This window comes from Nuphar pumila, chromosome 16 (assembly GCF_984573655.1).
Source record: "Nuphar pumila chromosome 16, dmNupPumi1.hap1.1, whole genome shotgun sequence".
Taxonomy (NCBI): domain Eukaryota; kingdom Viridiplantae; phylum Streptophyta; class Magnoliopsida; order Nymphaeales; family Nymphaeaceae; genus Nuphar; species Nuphar pumila.
In genome coordinates, this window is record NC_143264.1 from 16,243,295 (window position 1) to 16,269,804 (window position 26,510).

The following is a 26,510-nucleotide window of genomic DNA, read 5'->3' on the forward strand; positions in this document are numbered from 1 at the left end:
TCTCCCAGTTCTCTAGTAGGCTCTAGTACCAATTGTCACGGGCTTATTTGGAAGCATCACGTGATACCTGATGATTCCAACCAGGCCAGCCTTTCGAGTCAAGGAAGCAACACCAACACCCCACATGAGGGTGCACAATCTCAATAGAGTACGCACAATCTCAAAGAGAGCAACAAAGAGAGATAGAGAGAAAGTAACTCATATTAATAAGTTGCAAGATTATACCAAGAGAGTAAGAAGGAGGGGGGGGGAGGGACCCGTAACATTTGTTGTTCATGGGGGTTCTTAGGCCAAAGGCCATTTATGTACACTACAAAGGATCAAAGAGGTATTTACATCAAGAAGCAAAAGTATCAACTGAAACAATTATATTGAATGCGTTTGTGTGGAAGCATATCTGAACTATTATGTCTAAATTATTATGCTTAACTATTTATGCAACTTTTGCTTGGATGACTTATGCTTTAATCTTTTCTATCATGTAATGTAAGATTTAGTATGAGAAGTGTGAGTTCTCACTCACTACTTAATATCTTCAGGTAATAAGGCTCAAGCTTAACTAAACAACATGATGGCGAAGCTGGCTTGTTGAGAGTGACAATATTTATGAATTAGTGGCTGGTTTCTAAACGTTTGGGATTGATATGGATTTAGACTTGGAAACTTGAATTTTAAAGTTTATTAAATTTGATTATGGTTTAAAATTATTTTATTTTAATGCGTCATGATTGGTTAGTGTGAGAAAAGTAAATTTGTGATGAACCCCAAATCCTTGGGTTTTATTCTGCATTTAAAATAAAATAAAGCAATGATTTTAATTTTTGACAAAAAGGTCTTGACTTTAGTAATTTTGTACTGGACCTAGTACTAAGAGGCTAAAATATGCTTGTGGTTTGAGTTAAGGCCAGCCATCTAGTACTTGATATAATTGAAGTCAATTGAATGTCTTGTCTCAAACTTTGTTTTAAGAATCTATTAAACGTTGGTTAATGTGTATGCTGACTATTTAAAGCTTAATTCGATTAAAGCTATGCCATAGATACAACCCTGTTAAAAAAAATTTATGTATTTTAGAGGTTGAATTTTGGGTCATTACAAGGTTAGACATTCATTCTTCTTCCCTCGTTTACCAGAAAATTGGGTACTAACATGCCCTTAGACATATCTCAATGTTCATTGATAGCCTTTGCTTGCAAGAACAGTAAAGGTTAGTTTTTGGGAGCAGGGGTGTTAAAAAAAAAACTAATGAAGAGCAATTTCCGGACACAGAGGTTCTCAATGACATTTTGGAGATTGAAGATCTGAATTATAAGAACATCAAGATTTGTTCATCTAACAGGGGATGGATAGGTTGCAGATGGTAGAACAGGTTTTTCCTGTAGTTAAGGCGGTTCATAAACAGAGATGTACATCCAGAAGTATGTATATGAGATTTTTTTTTTTTTTTTGTATTCATACCAGGTATCAGCATGGAGCATATCCAATGGAAGGATAAGCCTCCTGAATGGTGAGTGTATAAGGGGCAATGCGGGTCCTGATGAAAAATTTCCTTTGTTTGCTGATTTATAGTTGGATTCGGAACCGGATTTGAACATAAAATACTGAAACCCGAGACATAACCAGATCCGGATTCGGGTCGGTCTGATATCCCACCCAAGTTTTGGCTTCCAGATCCGGAGTCCGAGTTTTCTGCGATGGCCTGGAAATTCTGAGTCCACTTGAAGGGTTTGCTTCTCTCTCTCTCAAGAAGAAGAAGGAGGAGGAGGAGGAGGAGGAGGAGGCTAGAAGAGGAGATGAGCATCATGCCTAAGGAGACGATCGAGGTGATCGCTCAGAGTATCGGAATCAACAACCTCTCTCCTGATGTCGCCCTCGCCCTCGTTCCCGATGTCGAATATCGCCTGAGAGAGATCATGCAGGTTGCTTCCCCCCTTCCCCCATTCCTCTCTCTCTATCTGCTCTTAGTTTCCGACGATAGAGCTTGTTGGGTTGTTCATTCATAGGCGTTTCAGTCTCTAGCTCTGTTCGAGCTTCTTGAGAGCCTAGCTATTCTGCGGCTTCATGTTATTACCTCTTTCCTTGAAGTAATTGCTGGCAAGTTTGTTAGGTTATGACATCTGAAGAAGTATTCTACAAATCGCTCTCGGTTAAGCATGAGGTTTAACTCCCTTCCTGTGATATTGGGAACCTTCGATCCGGTACTCGTCTTTCTGAGGAACCCTAGACATTTTTTCATGGAATATATTTTGACAGTTCCCGACACGTACCACCATCCCTTCCAATGAATCAATACCACTCGCTTTCCAATTGAATCCTCCCATTCACAGAATCCGTCGTTCCCGTATTTTCTCCAGAATTAAATACAGTAAAATAAAAGGAATTTTTGAAAACGGTATGCTCCGTTTGTTTTGAATTTTTTGTTGGAAATGCTTTTCGTTTCCTTTTAATTTCTTTCGAGATTAATGAACCATTGTTCACACGAAGAAACAAATCTTAGGTCCTGCTTTATTTGCTTACTCGTTTTCCTCACTTAATGGTGTTTTTGGGAACAATATATCTCGATGGGAAATATAAGGTGTGCATGTAAGGGTGAGCTAACTATGTATGTAACTGGGACGCAGAAGAGTTTTGTTTATATGATATGAAGGGTTTTCTATGTCTAATAATAAGCTCTTTTTCCTTTTGTATGAGTGTCTTTTGTGTGTACATTAATCTCATTGTTTTGGTTTGGTTTAGATTCTTAGTAATTGATCCTAAAATTGTCCTTGATTGTAGCCATCCTTCATTTCAGTTCTTCTAATGGTTTTTTGTTCCTTTCTGTCCTTTTTGGTTCTAGTCTGACGTTACTTTGTTTGGGAGGAAATAATTAAAGTACTTTGTGGAAAGTATGGTTTCTACTCGAATAGCTTACTTCGTGTAGGGCTCTGCTGCCCGGAATTTCTTTCAACTCCATTTTCTCACCCATCATATTCCTTAAGCTTGTTAAACAAATAGCTCAATGATGCAACACCAACAACATGAACACCATCATGCAACCATCACTTGAAGCTCCATCTCCATTTTTTTTGTATCCCAAGTTTGTTTTGTAAATGATTTATCAACACAACACTACCACCACCACCACCACCACTGTCGATGACACTACCACCACTATACCACCAACAACAATAGGCACTAATGGCATCTGACTCCAAGTTTTTTGCAAACACAAGTAATGTTCAGCCAAAGTTCTTCCTAGTACTGTCAACTAGCGATCACACTCTCATGAGCTAGAAGTTTAATCTTCATTAGCACTACAATACTGTATACTTAACCATTTTTATCTACTTCCTTTGAGTATTTAACTAAATAACCGCTTCAATTGAATATGACATGAGCATTTAGAATTCTCTATTTTTTTATCCTTTTTAAATTTATACATATAAGCGATATGTCTTTAAGCTATTTGTATGGTTTCATTATTAATACCGTAGTATATTACTCATTCAAAGGTACAAAAATTAAGATCTTGTGAATGTATAACATAATAATGGAGTGAGACGTACTGAACTTGTAACACCCGTGTAAAGAAAAAAAATTCGTGTCAGACACGTGCCCTGGACGTGTCAGACACGTGTCGGGGTTTGGTCCGCTGTGTCAGTGTGATCATCGCAAAATTTTTCCTCTCGTAATATTCTCTCTCTTCCTTCTCTTTTCCTTTTCTAACCTCTATTTCCTCCTTTTTGAAGGGAGAAAATAAAAGGGCAGAAAGAAAGAGAGAAGAGAAAAGAAAAGAAAAGAAAAGAAAAGAAAAGAAAAGAAAAGAAAAGAAAAGAAAAGAAAAGAAGAGAAGATGAATTCTTTTGCAGGGTCTCACTTGACCTTAATTTTGAAAATATTTAGAAAATAACTCGCCTCCGTTTTTTGAAATATTTGCGGGAAAACTGGGAGACGGGATCCGCTCGTCGGTACGAGGTTCGACCGTTCCTGACGCCTTTACCAGGGGTAATCGAACCAAGGGTCGAATTTATGCCTTTTGCTTTGCTAAGAAATTATCTAAGAATTTATTCTAAGTCTAAATGCACAAAGAATCATGCTTGTGCGAATGCAAAGATGTATGCTCCTTTTGAAAATAATTTGAATTTTTCCAAGTGTTTCTAAGATGAATCTGATGGTAGAGTGAAGAAATGGTTTCTAACTTAGAACTTAAGATTTAAAGTTCTAAGTTTTTGGAATAATCAAGAGCTTGGGAAAATAAATCTGGATTTGAAAAAGAGATGATTTCGAAGTTTGAGATAAAAGAAGAAAGGAAAATTCGAAGTCATAAATGAACTTTGAATTAGGACTTTGAATCAGGATAGAGATGTAATTTGAATTTCAATTATAAAGCTTGAAATTGAGATAAGATTTGAGAAATCAGAATAGAATTGAGAAATAGAATTGATTTTTTTTTTTTGGATTCAAGATAAGCTTGGAATGGAATTCAGATTCGCAGATAGAATTTTGATTTTTTTAAATTTGGAGTTCAGAATGGAATTTCGAATCAAAGGTTTGAACTCTAAATAGAGTTGAAATTCAAGATGAACTGAATTCTGGATTTGGGATCCTAAGGGAAATTTGGATCTGAAATATGAGATCTAGGATGGAATTGGATCCGAAGGAATGAAATTCGGATTTGAAATCTGAGATCCGAAATGGAAATGAATTTTGGATCCTAAATGAAACTTGAATCTGAAGTCTGAGATCCAATGTAGAATTGAGTTCTGGATCCTAGAACGGATTTTGGATATGAAATCTGAGATCCAAAGTGGAATTGGAATCTGGATCCTAGAATGGATTTTTGGATCTGAAATCTGAGATCCAAAGTAGAATTGGAATCTGGATCTTAGAATGGATTTTGGATCTGAAATCTGAGATCCAAAGTAGAACTGGGTTCTGAATCCTAAATGGAATTTGGATCTGTAATCTGAGATCCAATGTAGAATTGGGATCTAGATTCTGAATGGAATTTGGATCTTAAGCCTGAGATCCAAAGTGAAATGGGGATCTGGATCCTAGAATGAAATTGGATCTGAAGTCTGAGATCCAGAGTAAAATTGGGTTCTGGATCCTAGAATGGAATTTGGATCTATAATCTGAGATTCAATGTAGAATTGGGATCTAGATCCTATGTGGAATTTTGATCTGTAATCTGAGATCCAATGTAGAATGGGGATCTGGATCCTAGAATGGATTTTGGATCTGAAGTCTGAGATCCAAGGTGAAGTTGGATTCATACTTGGAAATCTGGATCCAAGTTGAGATTAAGATCTAACTTTGTTTTTTGGAATTTTCAAAAATTGATTTGAGGATGAATTTCAAAGTCAGATTGGACTTTGAATTTGAATCTTGAATTTGAAATTTAAAAAAATGAATCCAGTTGAATTTTGAACCTTGAATTTGATTTCGAGGTTTTGGAAATGAGATAGAATTGAAATAGGAATTTGAAGAAGAGATATTCACAATCACTTGGATTTTAAAAGGAATTTTTGAAAATATGATGCAATTCTATCCTAAATGATGAAATGAATTTAAAGAATTTTGAATTTGAAAAGCTATTCCATTATTTAAATGAATTAAAAATGAGGTTGAAGACATAATACATCCCTGACTATGGTCATTGAATGTATTATGTAATAACTACATTTAAATTCAAGTGAAGAATAAAATACATTTTGGTGCTTTTATAAAATTTAAAATGAAATTAACTCTCAATATACCCTGACTATGGCCATTGGTATATATATTGAGTTAATTTTAGATTAAATTATAATAAAAGAGGAGAATATTTACCGAAAATATGATGATTTTTTGAAAAGGATCCAGTGTGGATCCAGTGTTATTTTGTAAAAGATAAAAACACTAAGTCTTGTTTACATCCTGACTATGGCCATTGATGTAAATCATCAACTTAGGATTAATTACCTCTTACGAAATGGTGCATGTGCCATTCGTGTTGCCATTTGTGAGAATTTGAGAAATAAAGGCAAGAAATGCATGAAAACAATCAATTCATGATGTTTACAATGCTCATTCATTCTATCTAAAACTGGAAATGTAAGGAATTCTCATTATATCTAACTTATTACAAGGTTTATATTTGAAAATACAAATCTCAAGTGATGATATTCTCCTCATATTCCCTGCAAAACAACTTAGTTAGTATGAAAGCAAAAGAGAATTACATATGTCACATCAATTTCAAAAGATGCAAAATGAGATGCTTATATGGATAGATGAAAGGTGATATATGCCTATATATATGTATATATATACATATACGTATGCATATGTATATATATATATGTATGTATATAATATATATATATATGGCCTATATACAATGCAGGTGAAATATGCCAATCAGACACATGGTATAATTAAATGGTTAGGAAATGGCAGGAAAATAACACATGGGATTCCTAAGATGCTATTTATAACAGTGCAGCAGGGATCTATAGGTATCTACAAGGTGTACTGTGAAGATTGAAAGGATAATGGGTATATGCACAGTAGTATGCAGCCGGGTGAATGATCACACACATGCCACTTTGTAGATACCTATAGATCCCTGCTGCACTGTTATAAATCCCTGCCATTTCCTAACCATTTAATTATACCATGTGTCTGATTGACATATTTCACTTGCATTGTATATAGGCCATATATATATATTATATACATACATATATATATATACACATGCATACGTATATGTATATATATACATATATATATATAGGCATATATCACCTTTCATCTATCCATATGAGCATCTCATTTTGCATCTTTTGAAATTGATGTGACATATGTAATTCTCTTTTGCTTTCATACTAACTAAGTTGTTTTGCAGAGAATATGAGGAGAATATCATCACTTGAGATTTGTATTTTCAAATGTAAACCTTGTAATAAGTTAGATATAATGAGAATTCCTTACATTTCCAGTTTTAGATAGAATGAATGAGCATTGTAAACATCATGAATTGCTTGTTTTCATGCATTTCTTGCCTTTATTTCTCAAATTCTCACAAATGGCACATGCACCATTTCGTAAGAGATAATTAATCCTAAGTTGATGATTTACATCAATAACCATAGTCAGGATGTAAACAAGACTTAGTGTTTTTATCTTTTACAAAATAACACTGGATCCACACTGGATCCTTTTAAAAAAATCATCATATTTTCGGTAAATATTCTCCTCTTTTATCAGAATTTAATCTAAAATTAACTCAATATATATACCAATGGCCATAGTCAGGGTATATTGAGAGTTAATTTCATTTTAAATTTTATAATAGCACCAAAATGTATTTTATTCTTCACTTGAATTTAAATGTAGTTATTACATAATACATTCAATGACCATAGTCAGGGATGTATTATGTCTTGAACCTCATTTTTAATTCATTTAAATAATGGAATTGCTTTTCAAATTCCAAATTCAAAACTCTTTAAATTCATTTCATCATTTAGAACAGAATTGCATCATATTTTCAAAAATTCCTTTTAAAATCCAAGTGATTGTGAATATCTCTTCTTCAAATTCTTATTTCAATTCTATCTCATTTCCAAAACCTTGAAATCAAATTAAAGGTTCAAAATTCAACTGGATTCATTTTTCTAAATTCCAAATTCAAGATTCAAATTCAAAGTCCAATCTGACTTTGAAATTCATCCTCAAATCAATTTTTGAAAATTCCAAAAAACAAAGTTAGATCTTAATCTCAACTTGGATCCAGATTTCCAAGTATGAATCCAACTTCACCTTGGATCTCAGACTTCAGATCCAAAATCCATTCTAGGATCCAGATCCCCATTCTACATTCGATTTCAGATTACAAATCCAAATTCCACTTAGGATCTAGATCCCAATTCTACATTGGATCTCAGATTATAGATCCAAATTCCATTCTATGATCCAGAACCCAATTCTACTCTGGATCTCAGACTTCAGATCCAATTCCATTCTAGGATCCAGATCTCCATTCCACTTTGGATCTCATGCTTAAGATCCAAATTCCATTCAGAATCTAGATCCCAATTCTACATTGGATCTCAGATTACAGATCCAAATTCCATTTAGGATTCAGAACCCAGTTCTACTTTGGATCTCAGATTTCAGATCCAAAATCCATTCTAGGATCCAGATTCCAATTCTACTTTGGATCTCAGATTTCAGATCCAAAATCCATTCTAGGATCCAGATTCCAATTCCACTTTGGACTCAGATTTCAGATCCAAAATCCGTTCTAGGATCCAGAACTCAATTCTACATTGGATCTCTAGATCTCATATTTCAGATCCAAATTTCCCTTAGGATCCCAAATCCAGAATTCAGTTCATCTTGAATTTCAACTCTATTTAGAGTTCAAACCTTTGATTCGAAATTCTATTCTGAACTCCAAATTTAAAAAAATCAAAATTCTATCTGCGAATCTGAATTCCATTCCAAGCTTATCTTGAATCCAAAAAAAAAAATCAATTCTATTTCTCAATTCTATTCTGATTTTTCAAATCTTATCTCAATTTCAAGCTTTATAATTGAAATTCAAATTACATCTCTATCCTGATTCAAAGTCCTAATTCAAAGTCCATTTATGACTTCGAATTTTCCTTTCTTCTTCTTTTATCTCAAACTTCGAAATCATATCTTCCAAATCCAGATTTATTTTCCCAAGCTCTTGATTATTCCAAAAACTTAGAACTTTAAATCTTAAGTTCTAAGTTAGAAACCATTTCTTCACTCTACCATCAGATTTATCTTAGAAACACTTGAAAATTTTCAAATTATTTTCAAAAGGAGCATACATCTTTGCATTCGCACAAGCATGATTCTTTGTGCATTTAGACTTAGAATAAATTCTTAGATAATTTTTTAGCAAAGCAAAAGGCATAAATTCGACCCTTGGTTCGATTACCCCTGGTAAAGGCGCCAGGAACGGTCGAACCTCGTACCGACGAGCGGATCCCGTCTACCAGTTTTCCTGCAAATATTTCAAAAAACGGAGGCGAGTTATTTTTTAAAAATATTTCAAAATTAAGGTCAAGTGAGACCCCGTAAAAGAATTCCTCTTCTCTTCTTTTCTTTTCTTTTCTTTTCTCTTCTCTCTTTCTTTCTGCCCTTTTATATTCTCCCTTCAAAAAGGATGAAATAGAGGTTAGAAAAGGAAAAGAGAATATTACGAGAGGAAAAATTTTGCGATGATCACAGTTTTGGCGATCGAGATGGGACATTTTTTTGAAAAATGCCTCATGAAATGAAGCTCAAGTGGAATCCTATCCTGAATGGATATACAAAGCATGGATTCCTTGAATGGAAGAGCCATGACGGGACTGGAAGAAAACATCTCGTCAAAATGAGGAATCTCGTTGAAACGAGACTCGGGTTTAACCCAAACCTGAAAGGAAAATATCCCGTGAGGCGAGGTTCCAGGTTCACTTTTAGCCTGAATAAGAAATCTATCATACAGATTTCTCAAATGGAGAAACCATAATGGGACCTTCGGAATTTGGACGAACAAATCCGAAAGGGGTTTGCGAAAGGAAGAAGATAGGGTTCCCTAAAGCTTGGAAAAAGGAATGATTTTGGGTGTCTCATTTGCTGAGACTGAAATAGCTTTTTGAAATCAAATGACCTCTCGCAGAAAATTCAGGTTTTGACTCTTAACATGAGTGGGAACACCATACGGAATCCTTGACTGAAGAAACCGCGATGGGACATGAAGAGATACTTCAACTGAATGAGACAACTCTTCTGGAAGATATAGACAACGCTAGGTTGCATAAAAAATGGATATTAAATTTTTATTTCATTTTTGGAATAGCTAGAAAACTTTGCCAATAAGATAAAATTATAGTTGATTCAAATGCTTGGAAATGTGCACGTATGTGCGAAGATATTCCCTCTTTTACCTAGAGTATTTCCTCCAATAAGGTTAACTCCTCAGTTCTAAGAGTCAAATTCAAAATTTTAGCGCTGGTGATTTTCTTCAAGGAAGCTATCAATTTCTCTGATATGAGAAGAGAAGAAATATTCTTAATTTCATAAAAACAAGTATTGAAAAGATATTGATAAAGGAATTTTGTATGAGAAAAGATGACTTCTGGCAACTTCGGCAGTTTGATATCTGGGTGTTTTCCCATGATGATCCTTTTGCACTCTTTTTGAGTCACTGAACTTTCTCGGTTTTTCTCATCATTCTTCATTTGGATGTTTCTGACTTTTTTTTTCTTCTTCGGGGAAGGGTACGTCACAAACTCCTTCATCTTGGAGATGTTCTGATCCTTCTTTTATCTCAGGGATTCTATTGATGACATTGGCTCAAAAGGTTTTTAGATGTAGCTGGAATCAAATATCTTTTAGGGTTTGTCGGTAGGTTCATCGCATCCGCCTTCATCTCGACAGTGATCTGAACTTTCCCTAGAAGGATCTGTCACAAACTTCGTCATCTTGGAGATGTTTCAAATCTTCTTTGGCCCCGGGGATCTACTCGCTTAATTCGCCTTCATCTTGACGACAATCAAGGGATCCCTTTTGCGGATATTTGATTGAAGCTTTAAATAAATAAATGAGGAGATATGGATTGAGTGAGTTCTTTTTATAGCTCAAGATATTTCCACTGCCTGATTGCTAGAAAAAGTCATCTTTAAACATGCGTCATAGCCAAGATCAATATCAATTCGCTTCTGGCTTTTCAACATCATTGAAGATTTCTTTCATTGATCATTTCGAGGACATTTCTTACATCCTTTTGATCAACGGGAAAGGATTTGAATTTTACCTCTTTTCGCAAAAAGTTTTACCTTTTTGGAAAGAAATGCTAGAGGTAATTCGAGGAAATTCTTTTTGTGTAGTCAGACTTTTAGAATCAACAAATGCTTTTAGCAAATTGGCAAAGTTTTCACGAATTCTTTGTGAAATAATCACTCAATATAGATTTTGATGAGACCTTGAGTTGCAATCTTTGATTCTGGAAATATATGACCAGCAAAAGCTGGGACTTTTGAAATACATGACCAACGAACGCTGAAACCTTTGAAATACATGACCAGCGGAAGCTGGAACCCTTTTGAAATACATGACCAGCGAAAGCTGGAACCTTTTGGAATACATGACAAATAGATGTTGAGATCTTTTGAAATACCTGACCAGCGAAAGCTGGAACGTTTGAAATACCTGACCAGCAAAAGCTGGAACCTTTGAAATACCTAACCAGCAAAACTGGAACGTTTTGGAAATACATGACCAACGAGTGTTGGATCTTTTGAGAAATACACGACTGGTTATAAACATTGTACCCGGAGGTTGGAGAATTTGATAGAATTGAGACGTTTGGAGATATCAAGTTTTGGAAATGATAGATTTGAGAGATTTGAAACTCGAAGGTTTGGTAATGAGAGAATGGAGAAATTGCACCCTGAAGGTTTGATTCATGGAATGGGTTGATTTGGAAGCTCGAAAATTGTGAGCTGGGACTTTTTGAGATATATGACCAGCGAGAGCTGGGTCTTTTGGAATACATTACCAACAAAAGTTGGACCGTTTGAAATGCATGACCAGCGAAAAGCTGAGACGTTTGAAATACTTGATCAGCAACAGCTGGAATGTTTGAAATATATGTCCAACGAGTGTTGAATCTTTTGAAATACCTGACCAGCAAAAGTTGGAACGTTTGAAATACATGTCCAACGAGTGTTGGATCTTTTTGGAAATACCTGACCAGCAAAAGGCTGGAACGTTTGAAATACCTGACCAACAAGAAGCTGGAACGTTTTAAATACATGACCAACGGAAAGCTGAATCTTTTTGGAAATACCTGACAAGCAAAAAGCCAGAACGTTTGAAATACCTGACCAGCAAGAAGCTGAAACGTTTGAAATACATGTCCAACGAGTGTTGGATCTTTTGAAATACCTGACCAGCAAAAAGCTGGAACGTTTGAAATACCTGACCAGCAAGAAGCTGGAACGTTTGAAATATATGACCAACAAGTGTTGGATCTTTTTGGGAATACCTAACCAGAAAAAAGCTGGAACATTTAAAATACCCGACCAGCAAGAAGTTGGAACGTTTGAAATACATGTCCAACGAGTATTGAATCTTTTGAAATACCTGACCAGCAAAAAGCTGGAACGTTTGAAATACCTGACCAGCAAGAAGCTAGAACGTTTGAAATATATGACCAACGGAAAGCTGGATCTTTTTGGAAATACCTGACCAGCAAAAAGCCGAAACGTGTGAAATACCTGACCAGCAAGAAGCTGGAACGTTTGAAATACATGTCCAACGAGTGTCAGATCTTTTGGATATACCTCAAATTTTGAGAGATTTAAGTCAGAACTTGAATTTTGTAGAAGGAAAGATTTTGATCAAAAGACTGAATGTAGAAAGTTATTGGTGCGAGGGTTGGACCCTCCAAATGGGCTTTAATATATGATTGAAGATTTTGAGAAATACCCCAGTGCGAGGACTGGGTTGTAAAAGATGAGTTAACAAAGTGAAATTTTTAGAAAATAAAGATTCTTTGGTAAAAATTAGTGGACCATCATATTTTTAATTGCATGTAGTCGACTTTCAGGATTTTGTCCCCTTGTCCTGAATGGGGGAAATAACAAGAATACGTCATTGACAGGAGGCATCAGGTTTATCCCTTAACCTGAAAGGGTATTTTCAAAGATAAGGATTGGATGAAATTTAATAAGATTGACGAAATTTTTTTTAAACCTTGACAGAAATTGGCAATAATCTGATGAAAATTTGATTAAACCAAAAGTGAATCAAATGAAATGAAAATAAAGACCACCAGATCAATTGAGAATTAACAAAATTTTGAGGAAAAGAGCTTTCGTCTAATCCTGCCTGCATATGATGAAAGAAGATGATTTATAGACCAAAAATAAAATGCTCCAGTATCATGGAGAAGAATGTAAGAATTGATAGAAGATCATTGTTTTATTGAAATGACTCTTTGAAGAGTACAAAGGCTTTAGAATGAACATTTCAGGTATAAAACTTCTTCAAATGCAGAGCATTGATGGGATCTGGCATCTCCACTCCATCTGCGTTCATTAGACGATACGAATTGCGAGGAAGTGCTTCCTTAACCACATAAGGGCCTTCCCAATTGGGTGACCACTTGCCCCGTGGTCAATGCTTGAGATGGACTGTTGATCTAAGTACCAAATCGTTGACCCGAAATTTTCTCTCAATGACGGACTTGGCATAGTGTCGAGCTATCCTCTGTCGATAAGCTTCAGCATGCTCTGCTGCCTTGAGCCTTTTTTCATCTAGTAGATCCAGTTGCACCAATATCTGCTGCTGATACTGATAAGTGACAATTCTATAAGGAAAACAAATTTGAGAGCGGACTTTTGGATATGGAGAGGTAACACCACTTCAGTTCCGTAAACAAGTTCCGAAGGAGTGGCATTAGTCGGAGTCCGAATGGTGGTCCGGTACGCCCACAATGCATCATGAATTTTCTCATGCCAGTCTCGACCTGTTTTCACAGTCCTTTCCAAAATACGGATCAGAATCTTATTGGTAGCCTCTGCTTGGCCATTCCCTTGAGGATAATAGGGAGCTGAGAAGTGATGGGAGATTCTGAATTTAGAACAAAATGTTTTCATCCTCTCATTTTTGAAATGGCTTCCATTGTCTGAAACAATGTCATGGGGTATGCCAAAGCGGCAAAGAATATTCTTGTGAATGAAAGAAACCACATGGCGGCCTTCTACTGTGCGTAGAGTAACAGCTTCAACCCATTTCGTGAAATACTCTGTCGCAGCCAGAAAGTATTTGTGGCCATTAGAAGCAGAAGGGGTGATTGGGCCTACGACATCGAAAGCCCACATAGAAAATGGCCAAGGAGAAACAACTGATTGTAAATATGCGGCCGACGCATGAATGGAAGGTGCGTGCATCTGACACTTGACGCATTTCCTCACAAATCGATGATAGTCCTGTTGCATGGTATTCCAGTAGTAACCTGCTCGGACAATCTGTTTGACGAGAGTTTGATAGCCGACATGACCACCACAAATCCCTTCATGTGCTTCTTGGATAATTTTCATAGCTTCTTTTTTGTCTAAACATCTGGCATATTCAGAACTGAAACCACGACGGTAAAGGACATTGGCGAGAATGAAATACCGGGTAGACATACGTTGAATCGCACGTTGTTCCCTTTTTGGCATCTCTGGTGGAAATTCACTAGTTTCGATGAAATTTTTGATATTTTGGTACCAAGGCTTCTCCTTCTGATCGACCTGGTTTACTTGCATAACTGAAGCGAAAGCATGTTGCTCAATTCTGCCAACTTCGAAAGAACGACATGATTCACTGCCTTTGAAAGATAAAATGGAGCCCAAACTGGCCAAACCGTCAGCTATCTGATTATGCTCTCTTCTGATATGATTGAGCTGAAATTCTCCGAAGCTGTCCACAAGAGTTAGGACGATCTTCTGATACAGAATCAATTTTGGATCTTTTACTTGCCATTCAGTGTTAACTTGACTGACGACAAGTAATGAATCGCCAAAGGCATGCACTCTCTTGACGTTGAAACCTTGCAGAATTTTGAGGCCTTGTATTAGAGCTTCATACTCGGCCATATTATGAGTGCATTGGAAATCAAGCTTAAGAGAATAAGAGATCATTTCTTTTTCTGGAGTGACCAACAAGACTTCAATTCCTATGCCAGACATATTTTTAGAGCCATCGAAGAAAAAGTTCCAAACTGGGGGCTGTTGAATATTACAGATGTGCTCATCAGGAAAATCATCCTCTGCTTTAATCTCTTCTGTCAGGGGGAAATCTGCCAACTGATCTGCGATCGCTTGGCCTTTAATCGACTTTTGAGAGACACACTCTAAGTCATATTGCATCAGGACTTGCCACTTCGCAATCCGTCCAGTGAGAAATGGTTGCTCCAAAATGTATCTAAGAGGATTGAGCTTTGATAGAAACTTGATTTCAGAAGCCAACAAGTAATGTCTTAATTTCTGGCACATCCAAACCAGAGCTAGACAAATTTTCTCCATCTGAGAATACTTCTTTTCATAATCAATGAAAGTTTTGCTCACGTAGTAGATGACATGCTCTATCAGACTGCCCTCTTCATACTGCGCGAGGAATCCACCACAGGCATTCTGATTGACAGAAATGTACAGTAAGAGAGACTTTCCCAGCTTTGGCAGCTTCAAAACTGGTGGATTAAGGAGATACTGCTTGATACGCTCAAACGAGAGCTGACATTCCGATTCCCATTCAAATTTAACTCCTTTCCTTAGCAAATGATTGAAGGGTTCACATCTCATAGCCAAATTGGAGATGAACCTGCGAATAGACTGAATACGCCCTTGAAGGCTTCGCAGTTCCCTGAGATTAGTTGGAGGTGGCATATCAATAATGACTTTTGCCTTGGCCGGATCCACCTCGATTCCTTTCTTGCTGATAATGAAGCCGAGCAGTTTGCCGGACTCCACTCCAAAAACACATTTCTGAGGATTAAGTCTTAACTTGTAAAGAATAAGTCTTTCAAAAACTTGACTAAGAGCATCGAGGTGATCCTCTTCTTCTTTAGACTTAACAAAAATGTCATCCACATATGCATCCATATTCTTGTGCATTTGATCATGGAAAATGACGACCATAGCCCTTTGATAAGTTGCCCCAGCATTTTTGAGTCCGAATGGCATGTCTATATAGCAAAAGGTCCCCCATGGTGTAGTAAATGAAGTCTTGGACTGATCACGAACGGCCAGCTTGATCTGATTATAGCCTGAATATCCATCCATGAAAGAAAACATGGCATGACCTGCTGTGTTATCGATTAACAGGTCAATGTTGGGAAGTGGGTAATCATCTTTAGGGGTAGCCTTATTGAGATCCCTGAAATCAATACAGATCCGAACTTTTTCGTTCTTTTTAGGGACTGCTACGATATTTGCTAACAAATCTGGATAATCAATGGCCCGGATGAAGCCTGCTTTTAATAAATCTTCAAGTCTTTCCTTGACTTGCTGCTCAATTCGAGGGTCCAACTTCCTCAGTTTCTGCTTGATTGGTCTGGCTTCTGGTTTCAATTTGAGGCGATGCTCAACCAGCTTGGGATATATCTTCGTAAGTCCAGGCAAATACTTCCTGATGCTTTTCAAGGAATTGGATGAGTCTTGCTTTTTCAACTTTGCTTAGACTCGACCCGATTTTTAGAATTTTCGGATCATCTTCCGACCCAATGTTGATATCCTCAGTTGGATCTTGAACCAAAGATGAGAGTTCATCCTGCTTCTGAATATGAGCAAATTCTGGCAATTCCTGAATAGTGGAATCAAATTCGGCTGGCTCTCCGGTCTGCTCTGCTGTCTGACTGGCCTCTGCTCTGTCTTTCATCTCAGGAAACCTTGTCAATTTTAGATATTTGGGATTGATAACGAATTTTGTCATTGATTCAGGAGTTAATGGTCCTGAAAATGCCAAGAGGAGGTTTTTAAGAGAAAATACAAGTCAAAAGGTGAGCCTTTTATACAAAGCAAGGAATAATGGTATAGACAAAATATAAGATAAGAATGATAGATGCTCAAATGTGAAGAGAAAAATTGATCTTTCATTGATTGGAAATGAAGTATTTACAATACATCGACAAAAGGAATGGGACTGCGTCGTCTCTACAAGATTAACAAAAGAAAAGAAAGCAGGAAAACTAAGGCATCATCTTCACTTGTTCCCTCTGACAAATATTGTTTTCTTGCTGGAATCTTGGCCGGTGAATCCCAACCCTGAACTGGAATGATGGGTTCTATCATGCCGTCTTCATTTTTTCCCCATGCCTTGGAACGACTGATATCCATGTTTGATCAACAGATCGAATCCCTTTCTTGCTTTAGAAAATTGTGGAAATAAAGGATGATCTTTGAAGGAGGTGTAATTGATCCGTCCTCCTAATTTGAAGAAACAAGGTCCCTGCCATTGGACCGTGGCTGCAACATTCTCTTTGTCCATAACATCTTTCAGTTTCAACATCTCTAAGCTCTCGCTGAGATTGATCTCATCCGCTTCTCGGATGCTTGGAATATCAACTGTGAATGTTGGACGGGGAATCATAGGCTGTGGCAGCCTTTCTTCAGGGTCTTCGCCCAGAATGATGGTAATCATTCCGCCCTTGGACCACTTGATGCACTAATAGAGGGTTGATGAAACGGCATTGGCGTTGTGGATCCATGTTCGTCCCAACAACAGATTGTAAGTTGGCGGCACATTGACAACATGGAATAATACTGTGTGCACTGAGTAATTAATGAAAATCTTTAAAAAGATTTTGCCCTTGGCAGTCTGCCCGTGATTATCGAAGCCGTAAATGGTAATGGGATCAGGCACATATTCTTCTTTTTTTAATCCCAGGGCCTTCGCTGTCATCTTTGGGCAAATGTTGAGGCTGCTGCCTCCATCAACGAGCACATGCGGAACAGTCATGCCCCTGGTCCTTACCACAATATACAATACATTATTGTTGAATGAATGAGGCTTAGACAAGTCCTCATCAGAGAAGGTAATAGGCGCGTTAGTCATCGCCTGGTTCACAATCCGCGCCATATCTTTTGGCGTAGTGTTCGGCTTCACTTTGATCTTCCTCAATAGATCATCCAACTTTTCCTGATGCTTGGAAGAATCATGAGTTAACTCAAAGATGGAAATGTTGGAGAGCGCTGTAATTGGCTTCTGAAAATCATCAGCCCGCTCTTCTGCTGCCTTAGAGGTTTCTGCTTCCTCTGCGCAGGCTTCTTTCTTAAGGAATCTTCTTGGGAAAACTTAAGTTCTTTCATTCTCAACTGGTACACTTACTTGGTCAAGAAGCGAGAAGATATCCATTTTCTGAGATACAGGCTGATCCTGATGTAGAACCATTACCTGATGCTGGAGATTTAGCTCTTCACTAGAGCATGGATGTATATGACTCTGTGGGAGGAAAGAATGTTCTGAAATGGTTGATGTGGAATGTTTTGGGAATGAAGCAGATAAGATTTCCAGTTTGCCTTTCTCTTCATATTCTACGAGGATGCTTTTGTCGATACAGTTCTGGACCAAATGCTTCAAGATGAAGCAGTGTTTTGTATCATGTCCCATGGCTCTATGGAATTTGCAATATTGCTCTCTGTACTTTCCCATGAATATTGGAGGATCTGCAATTTTGGGCAGTTTCACCATCCCGTGGGACAGTAGGTATTCCAGCACCTTTTCCAGAGGCTGGTCCAAAGGAGTGAATTTCCGATCCTTACTCCAATTGATGTGTTTAGGTCTTTCTTGAAAGTCCCCTTTTTGTTGAGGACCGCTGGGGAGAGACTTATCACTGTTCTTAAAGAACTTTCCCTTTCTACCTCTATTTTGCTCAGGCCTCGTGCCACTGCCACTGTCATTCTTACTGCTACTGCCCTGATTGTCTTCGGGAACATCAGCTGAGTAGGTAAAATGAGCTTTCTTCTTTGGGTCCAGGATGTTTTTGGACAAAACGACGCCTTCATACATCCCATTCTCTACCCCCATTTCGAGCCATTCTGCTCGTTCTGTTAATTCAATGAATGACTTGGATGAGTATGGGAAAAGAAGGCTTTTTAGGGGCTGACAGAAGTTGTTTAGGATGACTTGGAGGGCATGCTCCTCAGAAATGGGATTCCTCATCTTGTTACAGATGCTCCTCCATTTATGGATGAAATCTCTGGCTTTCTCATTGGGCTCCTGTTTGAGGTTGCACAAGTGGTTCAGAGTAGGTAGGGCTTCCGTGTTGAACAGGAAGCGTTCAACAAACATATTAACAACTTTGTCAAAATCTCTCAATTCGATGGGATTGACATGCTCAACGTACCACTTGGCAGCTATCCCGTCCAGGCTGCGGGGAAAACAGAGAAAAAGGGTGCGGTTATCTTCACTGAACCGGGCACATTCTGCGAAGAACATTGCCAAATGAGCTTTTGGATCGCCGGTCCTGTCAAATTTAATGAATTTCCGGGGGAGGTTTTCCAGATCCTTGTCCCCTTTTAAGCCGAGATAGAAGTCCTGCCTGGTGTATGACCTCTTCCCTTTATCCCGAATTTGCAGGTTTTTGACTATTTTGGTCAGGGCTTGGATTGAATCCTCTGCGGGGGGCCCGTACTTAGGCTTGTTCACTGACAGTGGCTCTTCCACTGGCCTCTTGGATTGCCGCAGATGCCTCGGAATGTAAATCAACTGCTCCTCTTCGGAGTTCTCTTCCGCTGATTCTGAATTTTCCGAAGTACTGTCATGCTGTACTTTCTGCTTGCTGATTTTGACGGGCTTCTTCATAAGCTTCTTCTTGGCTTTGCCCTTAGAAGCTGCCTTCTTGGGACCAGCCTTAGCCTGCTCGGCCATCATCTTTTGAAAGATCCGGTACATGGCCGGATCAACGTCGCTCTCATCCCCTGAGTCATGCTTTTTGGATACTCTAGGAGAGTTCATCTCCTCTAGTTCGTTGTCACTGTGCCGTTGAGCAGCCTGCTTATCAGCCCTTGTGTGAACCATCTTCAGATGCCAAAGTTTTTCTTGTTTGCAGGGGTTTTGAAGAAAGGGGAGTCCGGCTGAGAGATGCATTCTGATCTTGGATGAATGGATGCTCCAGCAGAAAGGCCGATGGAGGTGGGTGATGGGTATCTCCTTCAGAAGAAATGTCGATCAGAAGAAATGTTGATGAAAAACTAGATGAAGTTCCTGGATTGTAATGGATTCTGCCGAGAAGCTCGATGTCTTCCAGGAAGAAAAGAAAATCGATGATGCTGGAGGAGAAATTGCAGCGTGGAGATGAGTCTAATGGATGCCTGAAGGAAGAAGAGGGATGCCCTCTTTAAAGAGAAGAAGGAAAATTCGAGAAGCTGTTTGTTGAAGATGAAAGGGGGAGAATGCAGAGATTGTTGAAGATGAACGATGGTGAACGAGAGAAGGGATGCGCGGGAGCAAACCGTTGTAAAATTTCTCATTTTTCCAATAAGAGGACTCCTTTTAAGAAATTTTTGTAAAAATGGTTAGGGAATGAGATTTTCGGCAAAATGGTTTCAAAAGGCTTAAAAATCCTTTGTTTTTCTTGTAATTTTTTCCATTTTTTTTTATTTTTTTAATGTTATTTTTCATTTTTTTGTGTTTTTAGAATAAAATCCTAAAGTTTGTGAGAAAACAAAGATTAAAATTAATTTTTTTTTTGTGTTTTTGCAAAAAATATTTACAAAAGGGAATTTTTCTGAGAATTTAAAAGCTATTTTGAGAAAATTTCTTCAGAAATGGGTTTGGATCCAGATTTTGGGGAAATATGGATTTAAAACACTGGATTCGGATCCGGAATTGAATTTGAATATATCAATATGGAATTTAGTTCAAAAAATCCGAAGAATGATTGAAATTTAGCTTTGAAATCGCTTTGATCTTCTCAGAAAATGGAGTCAGGGGCAAAAGGGTCATTTTGTAAATTTTTGAAAAATTTGGGGTGTTCAAAGTCGGGCCCGGATCCGGGTCCGAACCAGACCCGAGCCTAACCCGGACCCGGGTTCTCGAAGCCTCGAGAACCTGCGTCTTTTAAAAGTCACAAGCGTCTCGGGCGAGGGTACAAAACCCTTGCCCCTTCTCTCTCTTCTACTCCGCCCCCCCTCATGCTGCCGCCGGCGATCGGAGACGCCGGCGAGCAACTCCGTCCGGCCGCCTCCTCTCTCAGTCCGACAGGCCTCCCGGCGACGCGAGTATCCCTCTCTGCCTCCCTGTCGCCGACGATCGCAGTCGTCGGCCTTTCCCTCTTCTGCCACCGCCGACGGCCCCCGAGCTGACATCAGTGACTCGCCGCCGGCCACCGCCTTCGTCCTGGGTGCTGCATCCACCGACGATCATTGCCACTCTCCGCCTCTCACCCTCCGAGCGAGTGTCGTCGCCACCGACCTCCTGTCTGGCTGTCGGCTGCGCCAGGGACCCCGAGCATCGGCGACTCGTCGTCAGCCACTGTTTTCGTCCTGGGTGCTGCAGCCGCCGCCGATCGTCGCCACTCTCCACGCTCCGGTGACCCCCCACCTGTGTCGACCCCTTTCGTTCCCTGTGGCGCGGGACGCCGACGATCGACGCTAACGATCGTAGCCGACCCTCTGAGCTCCGGCAACACATCTTCCCCTTCTTCTGTGGCCACCAGCGACCACAGCAGCCGACGACAACTTTCGAGTTTCAGCGACCTCCTTGCACCAACGACTATCGGCGACAACACTGTTGATGCTCTCTCTCTGCTACCCCCGACAACGATCGATGTTCGTCGGCAACCCCTCGGTCTGGTGACCTCAGCCGACACTCCCCCGATCTTCTGGGTGGTCCGTGGACTCCCCCATCGCCGTGGTCTCCTGAGGTAAAACCTTACACTCTCCTTTTTTTTTCTTCCCGTTTGGTGGTGGTGGACCCGAGCCACCATGATGGTGGCTGTGTCTCCCTGGGAGGGAGGTGCTGAGCACCTCCCCTCCTTTCCACCTTGTGTCCCGGTGGGTCGGCAGGGCCCGATCGAGCCCTGTCACCCCCCGTCTCTTCTCGCTTTGTCGGGCCGGTAGGGGGCTTCGTCTCCCTGCCATTTGCTTTGTCGGCAGGGGGCTCCACTTCCCCCTGCCCTTCTTGTTGTGCCGGTAGGGGGCTCCGTCCCCCTGCCATTTGTTTTGTCGACAGGGGGTTCCTCTCCCCCTGTCCCTTTTGTGTGTTCTGGCAGGGGGCGAGGCTCCCCCTGCTTTTGCGTTTGCCTGCAAGGGGGCGAGGCTCCCCCTGCATTTGTTTCTTGGCAGGGGGCGAGCCCACCCTGCTCCCTTGTTGTTTCCTGGTAGGGGGAGAAGCTCCCCCTTGCCTTCTGTTTTTCCTCAGCAGGGGTTGAAGCCCCCTGCTCTCCTGTTGTTCCTCCGCAGGGGGTTCTGCCCCCTGTTTCCTACGTTTTGCCAGCAGGGGCTTGCCCCCTGCACCCCGGTTGTTCTCCGACAAGGGGCTTTGCCCCTTTGCCTTGTTCTTGCTGTCGGCCTGTTTCGTTCCCAGCAGGGGGCTGCGCCCCTGTCTCGTGTTCTGACAAGGGGTGTTCCCCCCTGCCTTGTTGCGGCAGGCGTGGCAGGGAGCCTCTGCTCCCTCCCCTGCCTTTCTTTGTGCTGACAGACAGGGAGCTCCTGCTCCCTGCCTCTGCTGCTATTGCCCGGTAGGGCTGAGGCCCCTGCCTTTGGCACCCTTGTCTGAAGGATGCAGAGTTACTGCATTTGCCTCCTGCAGGCAGGAGGCCTTGCTGCCTTTGTTGCTTCTCGTTTATATTACGACGGATACTAATGTTCTAAGCTTTTCAGGTTGAACGGTGGATCCAGCTCGCCTTCGTGGCTCGAGCTTGCGCTTACCTACGCCGCTGGTGTACGAGGACCCGCAACCCCTTAAGGTAGGGGATTCTTGCGTGAAAGGACAATGAACGGATAAATGCTAAAATAATAAAAGATAATTAAAAAAGGATGATATATGTATACATGTAATATATATACGTATGTCTTTACCTTCAAGGACGCAGTTTCGCGATCCTTGTCCTCTTTACTTTCTCGCACTTTCCTTTCTATTGCCGCCGCGCTATATGTGCCTAGGCTTTTCATTCTTGTCTTTACATTTTATGTCTTTTAACTCAATGATGCGGTTTCACGATCTTTGTCCTCTCTACTTTTTCGTACTTTATTTTCCTGCTGCCCCACGCTTTGCGCCATGGCATTTACTTGTATATGTCTGCCTTTTTACTACAGGACATTCTGGTCCTCTTTTACGTTCCCGCACTTTGCTTTTTGCATTTACTTTTATTGCCCTGCGCTTTATGCGCCCTGGCCTTGCTGCTTGTTTTACTCTTCGTACTTTACGTTCCTGTGCTGCGATGCTGGCTGTGCACTTTTGTATGTGTTCGTCTTTACCTTGTTGACGCACTTCGTGCATATGCTTTGCTCGTGCATGTATTCTTATCTCTCTCGTATGCTTCTTTACTTGCTTACACTTATCGTCTAATCGAGATATAACCCTATGCCTCGTGAGTCGTCCTTTACACTTGCGTAGTCAGTATAGGATCTCATACCTCACGAGTTGCTTACGTAGTTGCCTGCTTGTGTGTTTCGATGATCGAAGTATGATCTCATACCTCGTGTGTAGCTCTAGCGTTCTACACTCGCGATGCAACTTCACCCATCGAGTCTTGCCCCTCGATTTGCCATTGTATTAGTATGTGCACAGGTTTGCCCCTTGTTAGCTTGCACTCTCTGAGTGTAGCTTCGAGTATATAGTGTATATCGTTTCACTTGTCTTAAAGGCCACGACATGCACACTTATGCACTTCGGTTCTTCAAAGATGATGGTCTTAGGTGCAACCCTATTTTCAAGGATGTATAGCTTGTAAAGCAGTGATAGCGGCCAGATCTCCCAAATCGATGTAATTGGGATAGGTGTGTTACAACCTCAGTTCACCTATCCGATACGACTCAGATAACCTTGTTTAGGAGCCTGTGCACGAGTAGGTCGGGGATTCTAGCAAGATACTTGCGTCATCGCTAGATCGGTGTTGCATCACTTCTGATGCAAGACCTAGTTTCTAGGCTTTCTGGTCAAACCCAGATAGTAGCGCCTTCCTTCCTTCGTGAAGGTATTTTTGTTGGATTTCTCATGAGGAATCCATGTACCTCCTCTTGTAGTTGTATCCTTAGTCACGTACGAGATGTTTGAGCTACGAAGAGCAGGACGAGAGGTCTATGTCTACCTCGAACATGCAATGACATGTGTTTGAGATCATAAGAGTGATGTTTCTACCCTCGCTATGAGTTGACCCCTCTCATCGTGGTTGTACTTTTGAACAGGTACGTTGCGTACTACGGTGAGTAGGATGAGAGGTGTATGGTTGCCTCGAACGCGCAATGATGTGTATAATTCACATAAATGATAATCATGCGCCTTCACAGGCAAGATGCTCAATTGGGTTGAAAGACCAGAGCATGTAGAATGGGACGGCGGTTAAGAAACCCTCCGTCGTGCTCATTCGGGACGGTTTATTAAGAGAGATGATGGATGATACAAAACTCCGATGGCCAGTCATTAATGGCAATCTCGGGCAAAGATCTTACTTCCCCAGTCATCGGAGGCTAGTGGAAATCCTTCAGGCCATTTCTGCAGAAGTTCGTGATAGAAATCGTGGTTCCCTGCTTCATACACAAGAGCAAACACCACCGAATGGGAGAGAGAGAAGAGAAAGCTGTAGGATTTTCCCCAAATGAATCACACCGACTGTGGTATTGGGCTTCACGTTAAATACATGCTGTTACAATTACTAGGGTACAAAAATACCCATTATACAACAAATGTAAATTACAAAATGCCATTAGTGACTTTAATGAACATGTGCTAATTAGAGTGCTAGTTGGATGAACTCAGATTGGGTTTGGATAAGATCCAAACCCATTCGTGTGTACACACTTCTTTTCATCTTCCCTCAAGTTGTACATGGTTTTGAACCATGAACAACTTGCCTTTCAACATCCAGAATCGGTCCTTGATAAGCCCTTTGGTAAACAAGTCAGCAACTTGATCAGTAGTCCGAACAAATTCTGGTTCAATTTCCTTCTCTTTGACTTTCTGTCTTACAAAATGTTGATCATTTTCAATATGCTTGGCACGACTGTGGTAGATAGGATTGAATGACATGTTGATGACACTTTGATTGTCACATAGGAGAATACATTTAGATATTTCTGTCAACAAATGTCTAATCCATGTTACTTCAGCTGTAGCAGCTGCCATTGATCTGTATTCAACTTCTGTGCTTGATCTGGCAATAGCCCTTTGTTTTCTACTGCTCCAAGATACAAGATTTAGGCCAACGAAAATACAGTATCTTGACACTGACCTGCGCTCATCTGGATCTTCTGCCCAGTCTGCATCTGTGTAAACAAGAAGTTCATGCATATTATGTTCATTCATACTCTTTCTGTACAAAAGACCATATCTAATAGTTCCCTTCAAATATTGAAGAATGCGTTTAACAACTTTCATATGTCCAATACGCGGTTCATGCATAAATTGAGATACCTGATTGGCTGAATAGACAATATCAGGGCGAGTAAAAGTGAGATATTGAAGCATCCCCACTATCCTGCGATATCCTGTAGGATCATCATACAAATCGCCATCTCTAGAACTGAGTTTCTGATGAAGTACACTGGGTGTGCTTAGAGGCTTGCAATCTTTCATACCTGCTTTGCTGAGAACATCATTGGTATACTTATGTTGGGTAAGTGTCATGCCTTCAATAGTTCTGTCAACTTCTACTCCAAGAAAATATCGCAGTTTACCAAGGTCTTTCATCTTGAACCTGTGGTTCAGGAGTTCTTTGACCTGCTTAATGTGTTCAGCAGAGCTACCTGTAATGATTATGTCATCTACATATATCAATAATAAGGTAATTGTGTTGTTACATTTGAATATGAAAAGTGAATGATCAAGAAGCGAACGACTAAAACCATATTTCTCTATTTCAAGAGAAAAACTGTCAAACCAAGATCGAGAGGCTTGCTTCAAACCATATATAGCTCTCTTTAATCGACACACATATTCTCTGGAGTTCCCTTCTGCATACCCAGTGGGTTGTTCCATGTACACTTCTTCCTTTAGAGTTTCATGTAAAAATGCATTTTTTACATCCAGTTGACTGATAATCCACTGATGTTCAATAGCCAATGATAGTATGATTCGAATAGTACCCATTTTCACAACCGGACCGAAGGTCTCATCGTAATTTTGTCCTTGCTCCTGGGTGAATCCCTTGGCAACTAGCCTAGCCTTATATCGCTCAATAGTACCATTCGGCTTATACTTTATTTTGTACACCCACTTGGACCCAACTACATTTCGATCATGTGGTCTGGGAACAATCTCTCAAGTGCCACATTCATGAAGAGCCTCCATTTCTTCATTCATAGCTTTAATCCATCACTTAGAATTTGTAGCTTGATAGAAAGTCGTGGGCTGATCTTCCTTACCTAGAGAGGTTAAGAAGAGTTGAAAATCCATAGTGAAATTCTCATAACTTACCCATCTATCAATAGGATGTCGGGGTCGAGTGGATCTTCTGGGAGCAGAAGAAGAATTCATCTCTTGATTAGAATTAGGAAGAATCCCCTTCTCACGTCGAGAGTAAACAATGCCTTTATACCTTTCGGGAGGCAAGAGTGGATCGGAAATGACACTTTCCTGAGTCGTCTGTACATCATCAGACATGTTTCTCTCATCTCTTTTATTACATTATGAAGGACAAACATCATTAACACTAGAGAAGAGGTCAGAGTTCAACCAGGGGTGATAAACTTCAATTTCAGGAAGGTTGTCAACCTTGTGATCAAAATTCAATTCATCAAATACAACATTCCTGAATATTTTGATACGCTTGCCCACAAGATCATAGCATCTGTACCCTTTATAATCATCAG

The 26,510-nt window shown here is 40.0% G+C and overlaps 1 protein-coding gene across 1 annotated transcript in view; it reads left to right on the top strand.

Moving 5' to 3' along the window:
* Positions 1-1,657: 1,657 nt before the first annotated feature.
* The window catches only part of LOC149813023 (transcription initiation factor TFIID subunit 6-like), a 124,046-nt gene continuing 99,193 nt past the window's right edge, over positions 1,658-26,510 (top strand). Inside the window, exon 1 of the mRNA XM_089991927.1 lies at positions 1,658-1,919. Coding sequence (XP_089848053.1) covers positions 1,794-1,919 — 126 coding nt within the window. The 5' untranslated portion in view covers positions 1,658-1,793. The remainder of the gene's footprint in view (positions 1,920-26,510) is intronic.